This window comes from Oncorhynchus mykiss, chromosome 3 (assembly GCF_057628025.1).
Source record: "Oncorhynchus mykiss isolate SJ-2025 chromosome 3, ASM5762802v1, whole genome shotgun sequence".
NCBI lineage: Eukaryota > Metazoa > Chordata > Actinopteri > Salmoniformes > Salmonidae > Oncorhynchus > Oncorhynchus mykiss.
The window spans coordinates 53,968,719-53,983,529 of NC_143024.1; the positions used below are offsets into that span (position 1 = coordinate 53,968,719).

Genomic DNA, 14,811 nt, shown 5'->3' on the forward strand with positions numbered 1-14,811 from the left:
TGGGGATGCTTTTACAAACAAAGAGATTGCAGAGCAAGCACGAAAAGCTTGCGTGAGCAAAACCCAACTCGAAAACAGAATGAGGCTTGTATCGAGTATGTCTGTATGTGCCAGAGTGCACAATGGTTTGTGTGTGTGTGTGTTTGATTCCATTCCATTAGACTTACGCATGCAACACACAGCTGTTGAGAACAGTTTAACAGTTTTTGTTTTGTTTTACAAAACTAACCTGAACATTCTGAAGAATAAAATAATGGTACACCACACTCCTCATTTAAACAGCTCCAGCAGCGCAATCTAAGAGACTTGGTGGGAATGCCATGAGTGTATTCATTAGTGCACACTATAGCAAAATGTTTTGCAAACAGACAAATTCACATTAGTCTCTCCCGGTTTCAGCCCATTTCATTCCTTTTGGTCCCTAGTGAGTACACCCCATGTCTCACTTCTAATTGCCAACAGCTAATTTGAGTGGAGACCTTTCACTAGTGAATGCATGCTAAGCGAATGGTTACATAAAGTCACCAAGCACGTATTTTATTAAGTGCTCTGTGACAAGTAAGCCTCTGAACACTTAGCATGGGATATCTCAACACTCCCTCATCAGTAAATAGATCACAGCCATGAGGTAATTTTCCTTGAAGTACTGTACAATAGTCCCACACGGCCAACAGGGCTTACTCAGAAAGTGTACACTATTACATATTTATAAGCTTATCCAGATTACATGTATAAGTATAACAATTACAGTACCATAAATCTACTATTTGATAACGTACTTAGTCTAAAGACACATTTTTTAAATATAAAACATGGGCAGTCTTGAAAGGTCCAATCAGAAAAATGACTTCCCCTTTCCAATAATCTTTTGATAAATACTTCTAAAGAGATTCACGGAAAGTTCAGTCAAAATGTTGTGACACTGTTGCTTGTTGAGTTACCATAGTGATCAACATTAAAAAGAGGTTAGGGAATTGAATGCCTTTCCCCTCATTCCCTGATCTAAATGTCTCATTTGTGACAGGGCTTCATTTTTTTTTTCGTTTTTAAGGAACATTTTTGTGAAGGGAACAGTCCTATCTTGGTCATCAAAACAACTGTAGAGGTAGAGCATCTGAAGTTACTGTGCTGAGTTCGGGGGGTCACTGGACCCCTTCTCTAACACCCAAACTCATAAATCACATTTCCTCCTTCACAGTCCCCAGAACATTTTGAGCTCCTTGGACTTGACCCGTTTCTACACGGGCTGGAATTTCATTGCAGCCAGCATGAAAGTGCAGTCTTAGTGTTACAAAGATTTTTATTTAACCCTTATTTTACCAGGTAAGTTGACTGAGAACACATTCTCATTTACAGAGGTTCACCTGTAAACTATTTGGCCAGTGTTATCTCTGCCTGTGACAGGCAAGGCTCAGTGTCTCTCATCCATTTAAGCCTCAGAAGTATAAAGTATGGTCTACTGTACCAGCCTTAAATAGACAGGTTGATGTTGTGATAAAAATTCATGATAGACCACAGAGAAATACTTTCCCTTGTCACAATTAACCTGTCAACTTAGATGAGTGCAGCAACTTAATGAGCACAATGTTAAGCCAATCATACCATGGCAATTATATCTTCAACAGTGAAACATAATACTTAAATGGTGCCTACTAGGTCTATTTCACCTAGAGTATATCATCTGGATTTCTATGGTGTTTAGGTAATCAATCCCTTGCCTCAAATGACTTCTGTTTGACGGTAAGTGCTTTGTTTGGCCTTTTCCCACTCCTCTCATGAGTTATCTAAAAAAAACGATCCTATGTTGCGTCAGTATCGCACGCACGCACGCAGGCGTACACACTCACACGAACGCACACACAGGATCTTTCACTCTGTTCGGTCTTTGTTTTTTGTGCTTTTGGCCTCTCTCTTTTTTGGTCAATCTAACATTTCACAGTCTCCAGGGACCTGTCAGTACTGTTAAAGAGCTTTGCTCTCAAACTGAGTCATGTACCAAAAAGAAGAAATCCACTGCTCAAGTTTATTAGAAAGTCTAATAAATGTTTATTCCCCCCTGCCCCGTTCCCAGATGAAACACAAAGTTAAGTAAAACAAGACAAAAAAAAACACTAACAGCTTGATAAGTACATTCCATATTCAAAAACTGGAACATGTGTGTTTGAGGCAGTGGTTCTAGAAGTGAATTTACATTACATGATGAATTCCTTTCCTTGCTGAGAAATTGGTTTAACTGTCATTATATACACACTGCCAGCTTGGACTTGTGTAAACATCAGCATGGTGAGTGAATGTCTGTATTGGGGGATATAGTGAAATAATACAAACGTATGATGACTCTTTCAAAGTCACTGTGGACTTGTGAGTGCATGTGCATATGTAAATAAGGATTTATTGATAAATCTGTGTCCCAAGATATTCATACACATTACTTAATAAAATGACGAGTTTAACTTTTTAATGAAAAACATATTCTGTAACTGTTCCAGAAATGTTACATTACAAACACTGGATGTTCTCCGCAACTCAACCAGAGAAAAAAAACACACAAAAAACACTGTGTAGCACCAGTAGGAAAAATCATGCAGCAAATTGATTTGCTTTCTTTCTTTTTGTAATATAGACTACTTCAATACTCATTTTGATCAAATCCTGTTTGTGGAATCCAGTGCAGCCACCTCTCCTTTGGTATGGCTTCTCTTTGGTCTTTTTTGTTGATTTTCCTCAGAATCTCCTCAGTAGAGGTATATGTTGACAATGAATCAATGTCCTCCTACGTTTTTATTGCGGCAATGACTCCTTGGTTGACAGGTGCTGTCAGTGAAAAGAAGGAAAGAAGACAGACATGATTTTCAAACAAAAACAATAACATTTAATTTATCTTGTTCTGAGGGCAGGTCTGCCTCAACGGCAGAAAAGCATGTGTTTGGTTAAGGTTAGGCGTGAAATGTGACAAGTAATCCCAATTGGCTAGGGTTAGATGTTACATGTTATTGGTGAAGGTTAGGGGTTATGGTAAGATTCCAAAGAGCAACTTTGTATATGGCAAATCATATACAAAGTAACTTTGTTACGTCCCCTTTATACCACCAACCTACCACCTAGGGAGCCTTTTCTTCTCTTTCCTTTTATTCTCACTCGTCGCTGTGAGCGCCGCCCGCTGTTTGCACGGCTTTCATCCAACCAATCCCATGCCTTCTGCCCTCGAGGCGGAGCTGCCCTCAGGACAAGATTGAAGGAAAACTCCAATGAGCATTTATTTACACATACAGAATATTTGCAATATTGTCTGTCCCTGAGAAATTGTATTTTAGACGATGGATTGACAGATGGAACATCCACCTCTGATAAGGTGTATACTACTGTATATTATCCTCTGTTTACCCACCCATATGGAAGCAAAACCATTTATGTTCCACTGTTGGCAACCTGCCATGCTTAGTTAAGTCCTAATAAACGTATCGGACTAAAAGCAGATGGGTAACAAGAAACAGCTATATTGCTATATAAATACCTTTTTTTGTGTGTGTGGGGGGTCCTTTTTTTTGGTTTGAGCACATGCCCCCCAAAAGGTCTGTGCACTGCCCTGTATAATGCTGTATACTGCACTTCATAGAATGTGTTACCAATAGGGGAATTTACCAATAGCTGGAAGGATCTCCGTCTCGGGCTGCTGCTCCACTTGTTGCTGAGGCTCTGCTGTCAAACAGGGGAGAAAAAAAAAGAGTTTCTAAACTCAAGCAACGACCTTTAACAAACGGATCTACAACATCCTTAACACTTTAATTGTATGCGCCGTCATAGAGCTGTTTTTATACTGTGATGTAATAGATGCCATATACAGTCATGATAGGTAACAATATGTACGCTTAACATGGTTAGCTTATCAGCTAGCTAACCAGGTAACCTAAATTGCATCCTGTATCATGACATTAGCTAGCAGGGCTTCTTACGACAACTGTTATCAAGCGAATGACGGTCTATGATTGGCTATTTAGTTAGTTAGTCAAATAAGACCAGACAGGTGCAAACATCCTCGGCAAGCTTTAAGAAAACATGGCAACAAGGACCACTCCCCTGACCTCAAGTAGCGTTTTAAGCACTGGGCCTCAGTCTCGAACCTATTGACAATGCCTTCACAACCACCATACCACAACCACCATACCAGATGCCGTTCATTCTGTCAAAGAAGCACTTAGCCTGAAAGTCTTTGCACGCCATTCCAAGGTTATAGTTAAGAGAGCATGGCTCTGCGAGCTCGTTAGCTAGAGCATGCAAAACAAGACCAGTCACGAGAGGGTTGAGAGAGAGGAGAGCTGTATAAGTATGCTTAAGATGAACAACACCCACCTGAAAGCATATTTGAGATAGTGTCAGCTTGTTGTCTGCCATGACTAAACAGTATTTAATGAATATGTAATGGTATTGTCACTGGCTTGGAAGTGAAATGTGAAAACAGAACATTTGATAAGGTTACCAAATGTACCTCATTGCCGAATAAATTAAACTCGTGAAAACTCAGAGCAAAAATCTATTAGTAGGACTATTACATATTACAGTAGCTGTACATCTATCAATGTGAGTCGTTTTGAACAAGGAGTGTAGAACAGGCATAGGCTGTAAAGTAGCATAGGTTTGTATTGGTGAATTGTTGATATGAAATCAGCTGCTTCTCCCTAAACCATGTTGCTATCAGAGTTAATACATGTTAATGTTAGTACATTTTAGTAATTGAGTAGGTCAGTGGATGTGTGGTCCCCATGTTCTGCAGCGAAACCACCATCTGTACATAATCCCGGTGGGCCAACTCCACAAGTACCTCTCGGTAATGCTGAGAAAGTACATGAATTCAACCACAGTCTTGGACGCAAGCGCACCTGTCAAAGCCACCCTACTGCAAAGTCCTTCCTGCTTTGCACGTTACACAGTAATAGTATATCTTATTAAAATAGCATTATCATTGCATAGTATTGCAATAATATGACTGGCTTCAATCAAGACCAATTGTGTATATACAGGTAACTGTCGAAATAAAGGAAACACCAACATAAAGTCTCTTAATAGGCATTGGGCCACCACGAGCTGCCAGAACAGCTTCTATGCGCCTTGGCATAAATTCTGAAACTCTATTGGACGGATGCGACACCATTCTTCAACAAGAAATGCAATAATTTGGTTGATGTGTGGTGGAAAACGCTGTTTTAGGCGCCTCTCCAGAATCTCCCATAGGCCTAAGTGTTCAATTGGTTTGATCTGGTGACTGAGACGGCCATGGCATATGGTTTACATCATTTTTATGCTCATCAAACCATTCAGTGACCACTCGTGCCCTGTGAATGGGGCATTGGCATCCTGGAAGAGACCACTCCCATCAGAATAGAAATGATTCACCATAGGTTGAAGTTGATTACTCAGAATGGTTGTGTATTTATTGGCATTTACCTTGCCCTCTAAGGGGTTGAGTGGATCTAAACTATGCCCGGAATATGCCCCCGACACCATAACAGCCACCAGAACCCTCATTTACTCAAGTGTTTCCTTTATTTTGGCAGTTACCTGTATGTATATCATATATACTGTAAATATAATATGTACATATACTGTAAGTATAATGTAAGTATATCATGAAAATATACAGTTGAAGTCGGAAGTTTACATACACTTAGGTTGGAGTCATTGAAACTTGTTTTTCAACCACTCCACAAATTCCTTGTTAACAAACTATAGTTTTTGCAAGTCATTTGGGACATCTACTTTGTGCATTACACAAGTAATTTTTACAACAATTGTTTACAGACAGATTATTTCACTTATAATCCACTGTATCACAATTCCAGTGGTTCAGAAGTTGAATATACTAAGTTGACTGTGCCTTTAAACAGCTTGGAAAATTCCAGAAAATGATGTCATGGCTTTAGAAGCTTCTGATAGGCTAATTGACATAATTTGAGTCAATTGGAGGTGTACCTTTGGATGTATTTCAAGGCCTAAACTCAGTGCCTCTTTGCTTGACATCATGGGAAAATCAAAAGAAATCAGCCAAGACCTTAGAAAAACATTGTAGACCTCCACATGTCTGGTTCATCCTTGGGAGCAATTTCCAAATGCCTGAAGATATCACGTTCATCTGTACAAACAATAGTACGCAAGTATAAACACCATGGGACCAAGCAGCCGTCATACCGCTCAGGAAGGCGACGTGTTCTGTCTCCTAGAGATGAACGTACTTTGGTGCATAAAGTGCAAATCAATCCCAGAACAATAGCAAAGGACCTTATGAAGATGCTGGAGGAAACAGGTACAAAAGTTCCTATATCCACAGCAAAACGAGTCCTATATCGACATAACCTGAAACGCCGCTCAGCAAGGAAGAAGCCACTGCTCCAAAACCGCCATAAAAAAGCCAGACTACGGTTTTCAACTGCACATGGGGACAAAGATCGTACTTTTTGGAGAAATGTTCTCTGCTTTGATGAAACAAAAATTTAACTGTTTTGCCATAATGACCATCGTTATGTTTGGAGGAAAAAGGGGTAGGCTTGCAAGCCAAAGAACACCATCCCAACCGTGAAGCACAGGGGTGGCAGCATCATGTTGTGGGGGTGCTTTGCTGCAGGAGGAACTGGTGCACTTCACAAAATAGATGGCATCATGAGGTAGGAAAATTATGTGGATATCTTGAAGCAATATCTCAAGACATCAGTCAGGAAGTTAAAGCTTGGTCGCAAATGGGTCTTCCAAATGGACAATGACCCCAAGCATACTTCCAAAGTTGTGGCAAAATGGCTTAAGGACAACAAAGTCAAGGTATTGTAGTGGCCAACACAATGGCCTGACCTCAATCCTATAGAACATTTGTGGGCAGAACTGAAAAACAATGTGTGCGAGCAAGGAGGCCTACAAACCTGACTGTTACACCAACTCTGTCAGGAGGAATGGGCCAATATTCACCCACGTTTTTGTGGAAAGCTTGTGGAAGGCTACCTGAAACGTTTGACCAAGTTAAACCATTTAAAGGAAACGCTACCAAATACTAATTGAGTGTATGTAAACTTCTGACCCACTGGGAATGTGATGAAATATATAAAAGCTGAAATAAATCATTCCCTACTATTATAAAATAATGTAGTGATCCGAACTGACGTAAAAGGGATTTTTTACTCTGATAAAATGCAGGAATTGTGAAAAACTGAGTTTAAATGTATTTGGCTTAGGCGTATGTAAACTTCTGACCTCAACTGTATATGATTTTAAAAAAAATCATTAGTCACTATGACAACTATAGTAGTTGTGTTTGTGAGTTCTCAGAGTTATCCGAATATCAGAGGCAGCCCCCCTCAAAAACTCCCTGATTCGCTGGTTCAGGAGATTAACTCATCTCTTAGCTATTCCCTTAGCTATTCCCACCGTACGCTCTCTACCATAAGGGAGAGCGTGCAGTGGCCTCACTCCAAGGCTCAACATGTGAACAATAAATCTCCATCAATGGAGTTATTTTCCACAGACTTTTTCTCTCTCTCACTGTAAAAGCTACAGGAGCTATAATAATAGTTAAGAGATTGTATTTCAGTGAACATTTCAGTTGTTTATTAAGTAATAATTTCCTCCATGCCCAATATTTTTGGGAAATACTGCTCGTTTATTTATTTTTTTACAGAAAACTGCCCTTTTCGTCCTCATGCTGTCTAGCAGTAGCCCCAGCAGCCATTTTGGAATGGCAGTGTCAGCCAATCAGCTCCTTTCTTGTTCAACGCGACGTGCCATTCCAAAATGTCTGCTGTGGCTATTACTAGCGATCATGACTACACAGTGTAACCATGATTGCGTTCCGATCCCAGTGCAACTCAGTGTAAACAAGTGTGATGGTAGGGTTGGTTTCTTCTAGCAAGGGCGGACTGTGACCAGATTTATTTTTCCTTGAGGCCCCCATTATTAACCAGATGAGGAGCATTTTGTGTTAAAAAGTTAGATGGGCCAACTGGGCAAAAAAACTGACCAGCCCATTTAGCATGATTGCCAGTCGGCCCCTTCTGAATATAGATTAAAAAGGCACATTTTTTAATTAAAGGACCACTCTGTGATATTTACACCCATGTTTTTTTTATTTGAATAAATTATTTACGAGTGGGCTTTTAACTTGAAAATCATTGTGCATTATGTGTGAAAAGCTTTTGTGTGTTGAAGAGTGATTCTGAACCATACTGTTGAATTTATTGGAGTAACAACAATGCTGCCAATGCAAACGCAAACACAATGAATCCCATTAGAGACCATTAGCTAGAATGAAAGGCAATCTCTGAACCAGGCAAGCCAAGGGGCGGCTTCTCAAAAGTAAAAGCTGGCTCTTTTTGAGTTCAAATGGAAAGTTCCTAATGGGCCAATTCAAATTAGCCTCAATGCCTAATAAATCTGCTAATTGTTTGAAGAAAACATGGTTTGAATCATGCCAACCCTCGCTCACACATGCCAACCCTCGCCACCCCTTGCACACACACACGCACACACACGCACATATACACACACGTTTGTTCTACTGTCATTTTGGGGACAAAACAATTGATTTTCCCTAAACCCTAGCTCCAAACCCCTAATCCTAAACCTAATCCCTAAACCCTAACCCTAATTCTAACCCTAAACCTAACCCTTAAGCCTAAAATAGCCTTTTTTCCTTGTGGGGACCAGCGAAATGTCCCCACTTGTCTGAATTTTCCATGTTTTACTATCCTTGTGAGGACTTCGGTCCCTACAAGGATAGTAAAACCACAAAAACACACACACACACACACACACACACACACACACACACACACACACACACACACACACACACACACACACACACACACACACACACACACACACACACACACACACAGAGAGAGAGACAGGTATCACTCACCAATCTCTGGTTTGTCCAGTGGTGTAGTGGCCATGATACCTGTCACCTCCATGGGGGCAGTGACCTTATGCTCTGCTGCTGCTTCTGTCCAATCAGATATTACATAATAATGGTCAGTGGATTCAGTTATACAGATATTTATGGATGTTGTGTGGCTAGTCTGCCACCAGGTGGCATGTTTTGTTTTGCCTTGCACAAAAAAAACATACCAGTAAAATATATGAAAGAAAGAAAGATGTTTTTCCGAAACAGGAAAACCACCTTTATCATTGCTTGGATGTTCCACAACATGAAACACAATACCAATTTAATTATCACAATAACAATACTTTAGATATTTTATTATGCCGAAATAGGCCTACTGTACAGTATACACATTTCTATCAATTGCTCAGGCAAAACTGTCATTGACAATGATTTTCAGGTTGACATTACCATTGCAGGGGAAAAACGGGGAAAACCTAAGCAGACCAGACAATCGCTGTGGTGTGTATCATGGACTTACTGGTGGTAATAATGCCTTTGTGGGTGGCCGCAACGTGGCCCTGGGCGGTGTCCATGGTCACCACGGCGTGGTAGGTCTGGGCGCTCTCCAGGCCGCCAACAGTGAGCTCCGTGCCCGTCACATTTCTCCTCAACACCAGTGTGTTGTCACGCAGGCGCGTCACCACCACCTTAAAGTAGGCCATGTACTTGGGGTCCGGGCTGGCCCAGCGCAGGGTCAGGCTGCTGGAAGTGACGTTGGCTACGTGCAACTCGTCTGAGTCTTGGTCTAGGGATAAAACGTATTGACACACGCAGACATAGAACACACACACACATAACATACACAGATAAAAACATACACGTTCACAAATGATCAGTCTTTGAACCACCACGGGAGACAAAACATGACTGGTGTTGATTTATTGAACTGGTGGTAAACCCTGCTATTTCATTTTTATTGAATGTACCGTTGTGCTTTCTTGGATGGACTGCCTGGTGGTTTTCGTGTTTTTGATGTTTCCTACGCAGAGTGGATTGTTGACACGTTATATAGGATTCTACCAATACATAAAGATATCTATAAAGCGATTTACATGACAAACATGACAAACAATTTAGTAACTATACACGTGATAAACATGATCTGAATACTCACTCTTGGCTGTGGTGTGACTTGGGGAAGGGGAACTTGGGGAATGGCTGGTCACTCTGGTACCAGTGACAGTTTTTGGAGACTTCAGGGGACATGTAGAAAACGTTCTCAACTGCAGACACAGGAGGAAAAGGACAATATTCACATACAGTATCAAACTGACAAAAAGGCCATTAAAGGTGTTTCTAAGTGGTTTCCACAATTAAAACCAGAACGACAATCAATGTGTCCACAAGAAATGTGATTTCAATCTTATTATTGAATTTGCTTTGTCTATGAAAAACCTGTTTTCAGTGAATACAAGATTAACATAAATCAAACAGATACTCAATAGACAGCAACAGTGTAAAATAATGCACTCACTGCTGAGATACTTGGGCAGCAGTCGGCCGAAGTTCTGAATGTGCATGTCGTAGAAGTGCGTGGTGCTGGTCAGCCTCTTGAAGAAGACGTCGGATGGCTCGCTGGCCATGCGCGTCAGCACGCGGGTGTCCCCAGCACCCAGCTTCTCGCCCACACCCAGGATGACCAAGAAATAGCCCTTACACTTGGCCTCTGTGGCCACAGCAACCAGCCGCTCCTCATCCTGCTCCACAGGGCCTGTCACAAACAACATCAGAACCTTGAGGTCTCGCTGGTGGGGTGCTTTCTCAAACACCTGCTCCACCGTGTGCTCGATGGCCACTGCCAGCGCCCGCCCACCAGCCAGTTGGGGCGTCTTCTCAAGTAGGAAGTTGCGGATGTCCTGGGCCGAGCGGTGGTCAGTCAGGCCCACATCCACAAGGATGGGTGAGCCGCTGCTGTTGCGCAGGAACTCGTAGGGAGCATGCTGGATTACGGCCACGCGGGCGTGGTGGATGGATGCCACGGGGTCCGACGAGACTTCCAGCTGCTCTACGATGTGTGCAACGTAGCGTTTCATCTCAGTGAAGACGGTGGGGTAGGTGGTCTCGGAGCTATCCATGACAAAGGCCATGTCAATGTCCACATCGGTGGTGGAGGCCCTCCTGTCTCTTGACTGCTGAGGGGGGGCATAGTCACACATTTGGTCCGGGGCGCAGGAGTCTGGAGAACAAAGGAACACATAAATGGGCTCAGGCATTTTGGCTTGTTATGGTTTTCATTATGTCCCACTGGATTTGTTTAGAAAGCAATTTTTCTTCAACTGTCAATGGCAGGCAATGTGCATCCAATTAGCTTACAATAGAACTACTATGATCAGAAGGAAAGTGTGGGAAAATCCGTAACACCATTAAAAATAAATAGTGTTCCATAAAAAAATGTAGAACACAAGAATGCACAATGTACTTATTGGTTGTTGCATAGAAATTCAAATAAAAGTTCATTGCAGAATTTGTGTGAAGTTAGTCTCTAAGGATATGAGAAAAGCTCTTACCCAGGCAGATGTGGCAGCTCATGACCTTTTGGATAGCTGAGATGTACTGTGCACTTCCGGGATTGGGCAGCACAATCACCTGACCCAGTGCTGACCCAGTGCTGTTCATCTGACACAAAGAGAGGAGGTAACAACATGTCAAAAACATGTTCAGGTCAGCTGACAAGACATCTCTGTAAATTAATTTTTAAGTGTTGTATACTACTTTCAGGTACCAGAACAATAACTACATTTCAATATCTATACTACCACATTGCATGCAGAATACATTGCCTCATTCTACAGTATGCTGGTGCAGACATTAGAGCCACAATTATAAACATGCTCTGTGTTTTGGTGACAGAGCCTATTTTTCTGCCTCTTGTCTGCTCCTTAAACCCGCTTTACGTTACCTTCAGAGCTCTGGTGAGCTGGCCATCCTCTTTATTGGTCAGGAACACTGAGGCGATGCCGGAGTCATAGAGGCGTAGGGCGGCTGCGCTTACCGCCCGCTGATCCTTCACTGGCCCATTAACAAAGAAGATGGCCACCTTCCTCATGAGGAAGCCGCTGCGCACCCTCTTGAAGGTGTTCTGCGCCAGGAAGTTCATGGCCGTCTCCAGGCTACGCTGTTTGCGCGTCTGTAATGCCTGGAGGCCCTCCACACGCTGCACCAGTGCACGCCGCTTCAGCCCGTCTGCAAAGCGGATTTCGGTGGTCACTTCATTGTTGTAGAGGGTGAGGGCCACTCGGGCACCGCGGGGGCAGTTGCTCTCGGCAATGGTGATGTTGCCAACCAGGCGGAGCACGGTGTCACGCATGTTGTTGAAGGCAGGCCTACCCACGCTTTCGGAGGTGTCCAGTGCGAAGGCCAGCTCGGTAGGGTAGAGTGGGCACTCCTGCTGACCATAGCAGCAAGCTAAGAATATAATGAAAAAGAAAACAGGTTTTGGGGCATTAATACTCCTATGTCAAGTATATGAGTGCCAGAGCAGGAGAGGGAGGTCGGTTATGCAGTGTGCATCTAAGGTGGGTTTACACAACATTAAGGATGGGGGGTCCTGGCATCCCTTTTCGGCACCAATGAATCAGTTAAATAAGGTATATTACATACTAATCAGTGTCAGCAGTTTTTTACTTACGACAGTTGTCTCTGATTTTCTTCACCAAGTCACATTGCTGAAGAGAAAAGGAACCATTTAAAACTGATGTTAAGACATTATACATATTCCACACATGTAAACTTCTTTTGGTCAAATTTCCTATACAAAATATTTTCTGTCTGATAAATGGACTCCCACCACAACGCCAGGTCCTCTCGGTCCTTTCTGGCCCTGTGGGAAGACAAACAGCAGAGTTGAACAACAGACGGACACAGCTGGAAGGAAACAAAGCAACAGGACACACTCTCAGGACTGACACCACACTAGATAACAACACCATTATTTGTGTCAATTACATAAACAATGAACGGATTGTGTTGACGTTATAAACAATACATATTCTATAATTTGACAATGTGACAAGCTGTACAGTGCATTCAGAAAGTATTCCGACTGCTTCCCCTTTTCCACATTTGTTACATTACAGCCTTATTCTAAAATGGATTAAATGAAGAAAAAAAAAATCCTCATCAATCTAAACAAAATACCCCATCATGACAAAGCAAAAACAGGTTTTCAGAAATTCTTGCAAATGTATTAAAAACAGAAATACTTTATTTACATAAGTATTCAGACCCTATGCTATGAGACTATGCTATGAGCTCAGGTGTCATCCTGTTTCCATTGATCATCCTTGAGATATTTCTACAACTTGATTGGAGTCCACCTGTGGTAAATTAAATTGATTGGACATGATTTGGAAATGCACACACCTGTCCATATAAGGTCCCACACCTCCGAGACAGGACTGTGTATGAGGCACAGATCTGGAGAAGGGTAACAAAACTTTTCTACAGCAATGAAGGCCCCCAAGAACACAGTGGCCTCCATCATTCTTAAATGGAAGAAGTTTATAACCACCAAGACTCTTCCTAGAGCTGGCCTCCCGGCCAAATTGAGCAATCGAGGGAGAAGGGTTTTGGTCAGAGAGGTGACTAAGAACCCGATGGTCTCTCTGACAGAGCTCCAGAGTTCCTCTGTGGAGATGGGAGAACCTTCCAGAAGGACAACAATCTCTGCAGCTCTCCACCAATCATAACTTTATGGTAGAGTGGCCAGACGGAAGCCACTCCTCAGTAAAAAGGCACATGACAGCCCGCTTGACACCTAAAGGATTCTCAGTACATGAAAAACAAGATTCTCCGTTCTGATGAAACCAAGATTGAACACTTTGGCCTGAATGCCAAGCGTCACGTCTGGAGGAAACCTGGCACCATCCCTATGATGAATCATGCTGTGGGGATGTTTTTCAGAGGCAGGGACTGGGAGACTAGTCAGGATCGAGGGAAAGATGAATGGAGCAAAGTACAGAGAGATCCTTGATGAAAACCTGCTCCAGAGCACTCAGGACCTCAAACTGTGGTGAAGGTTCACCTTCCAACAGGACAACAACCCTAAGCGCACAGCCAAGAGCACCCAACACAGGAGTGGCTTTGGGTAACCCGCCTCTACCATCAGTCCTATTAGCCAATGTGCAATCATTGGATAATAAACTATATGAGCTCCGATCAAGACTATCCAACCAACGGGAAATTAAAAACTGTAATATCTTATGTTTCACCGAGTCGTGGCTGAACAACAACATAGACAGCATAAAGATGGCTGGATTGTCCGTGGATCTGCAATATGGAAGAGCTGCCTCCGGTAAGGGGTGGCGGTCTGTGTCTATTTGTCAATAACAGCTCGTGCACGAAATCTATGAAAGTGGAGTCTTGAGGTTTTGCGTGAGTATCTCATGATAAGTTGAAGACCACACTATTTACCAAGAGAGTTTCATCTATATTTTTCGTAGCTTTCTATTTACCACTTAATGCTGGCATTAAGACCGTACTCAACAAGCTGTATAAGGCCATAAGCAAACAAGAAAATGCTCATCCAGAGGCGGCGCTCCTGGTGGCCAGGGACTTTAATGCAGGGAAACTTAAATCCATTTTTCCTCATTTCTACCAGCATTTTAAATGTGCAACCAGAGGGAAAAAAACTCTAGAGCACCTTTACTCCACACACAGAGATGCATACAAAGCTCTCCTTCGCCCTCCATTTGGCAAATCTGACCGCAACTCCTGATTCCTGCTTAGAAGCAAAAACTAAAGCAGGAAGTACCAGTGACTCGTCAATATGGAAGAGGTAAGATGATGCAGATGCTAAGCTACTGTTTTGCTAGCACAGACTGAAATATGTTCCAGGACTCTTCAGATGGCATTAAGGAGTACACCACATCAGTCACTGGCTTCAT

The 14,811-nt window shown here is 42.4% G+C and overlaps 1 protein-coding gene across 1 annotated transcript in view; it reads right to left on the reverse strand.

Annotated features, from left to right (window-relative positions):
* Nucleotides 1–2,022: 2,022 nt before the first annotated feature.
* Nucleotides 2,023–14,811, reverse strand: part of LOC110519979 (collagen alpha-3(VI) chain) — a 42,713-nt gene continuing 29,924 nt past the window's right edge. The window contains exons 35-46 of the mRNA XM_090229532.1: nucleotides 12,714–12,746; nucleotides 12,555–12,591; nucleotides 11,826–12,331; nucleotides 11,434–11,542; nucleotides 10,401–11,102; nucleotides 10,041–10,149; nucleotides 9,853–9,905; nucleotides 9,405–9,671; nucleotides 8,900–8,983; nucleotides 3,643–3,699; nucleotides 3,099–3,215; nucleotides 2,023–2,814 (exon numbers count right to left, since the gene is read on the reverse strand). Of these exons, the coding sequence (XP_090085658.1) occupies nucleotides 2,774–2,814; nucleotides 3,099–3,215; nucleotides 3,643–3,699; nucleotides 8,900–8,983; nucleotides 9,405–9,671; nucleotides 9,853–9,905; nucleotides 10,041–10,149; nucleotides 10,401–11,102; nucleotides 11,434–11,542; nucleotides 11,826–12,331; nucleotides 12,555–12,591; nucleotides 12,714–12,746 (2,115 nt within the window). The 3' untranslated portion in view covers nucleotides 2,023–2,773. The remainder of the gene's footprint in view (nucleotides 2,815–3,098; nucleotides 3,216–3,642; nucleotides 3,700–8,899; nucleotides 8,984–9,404; nucleotides 9,672–9,852; nucleotides 9,906–10,040; nucleotides 10,150–10,400; nucleotides 11,103–11,433; nucleotides 11,543–11,825; nucleotides 12,332–12,554; nucleotides 12,592–12,713; nucleotides 12,747–14,811) is intronic.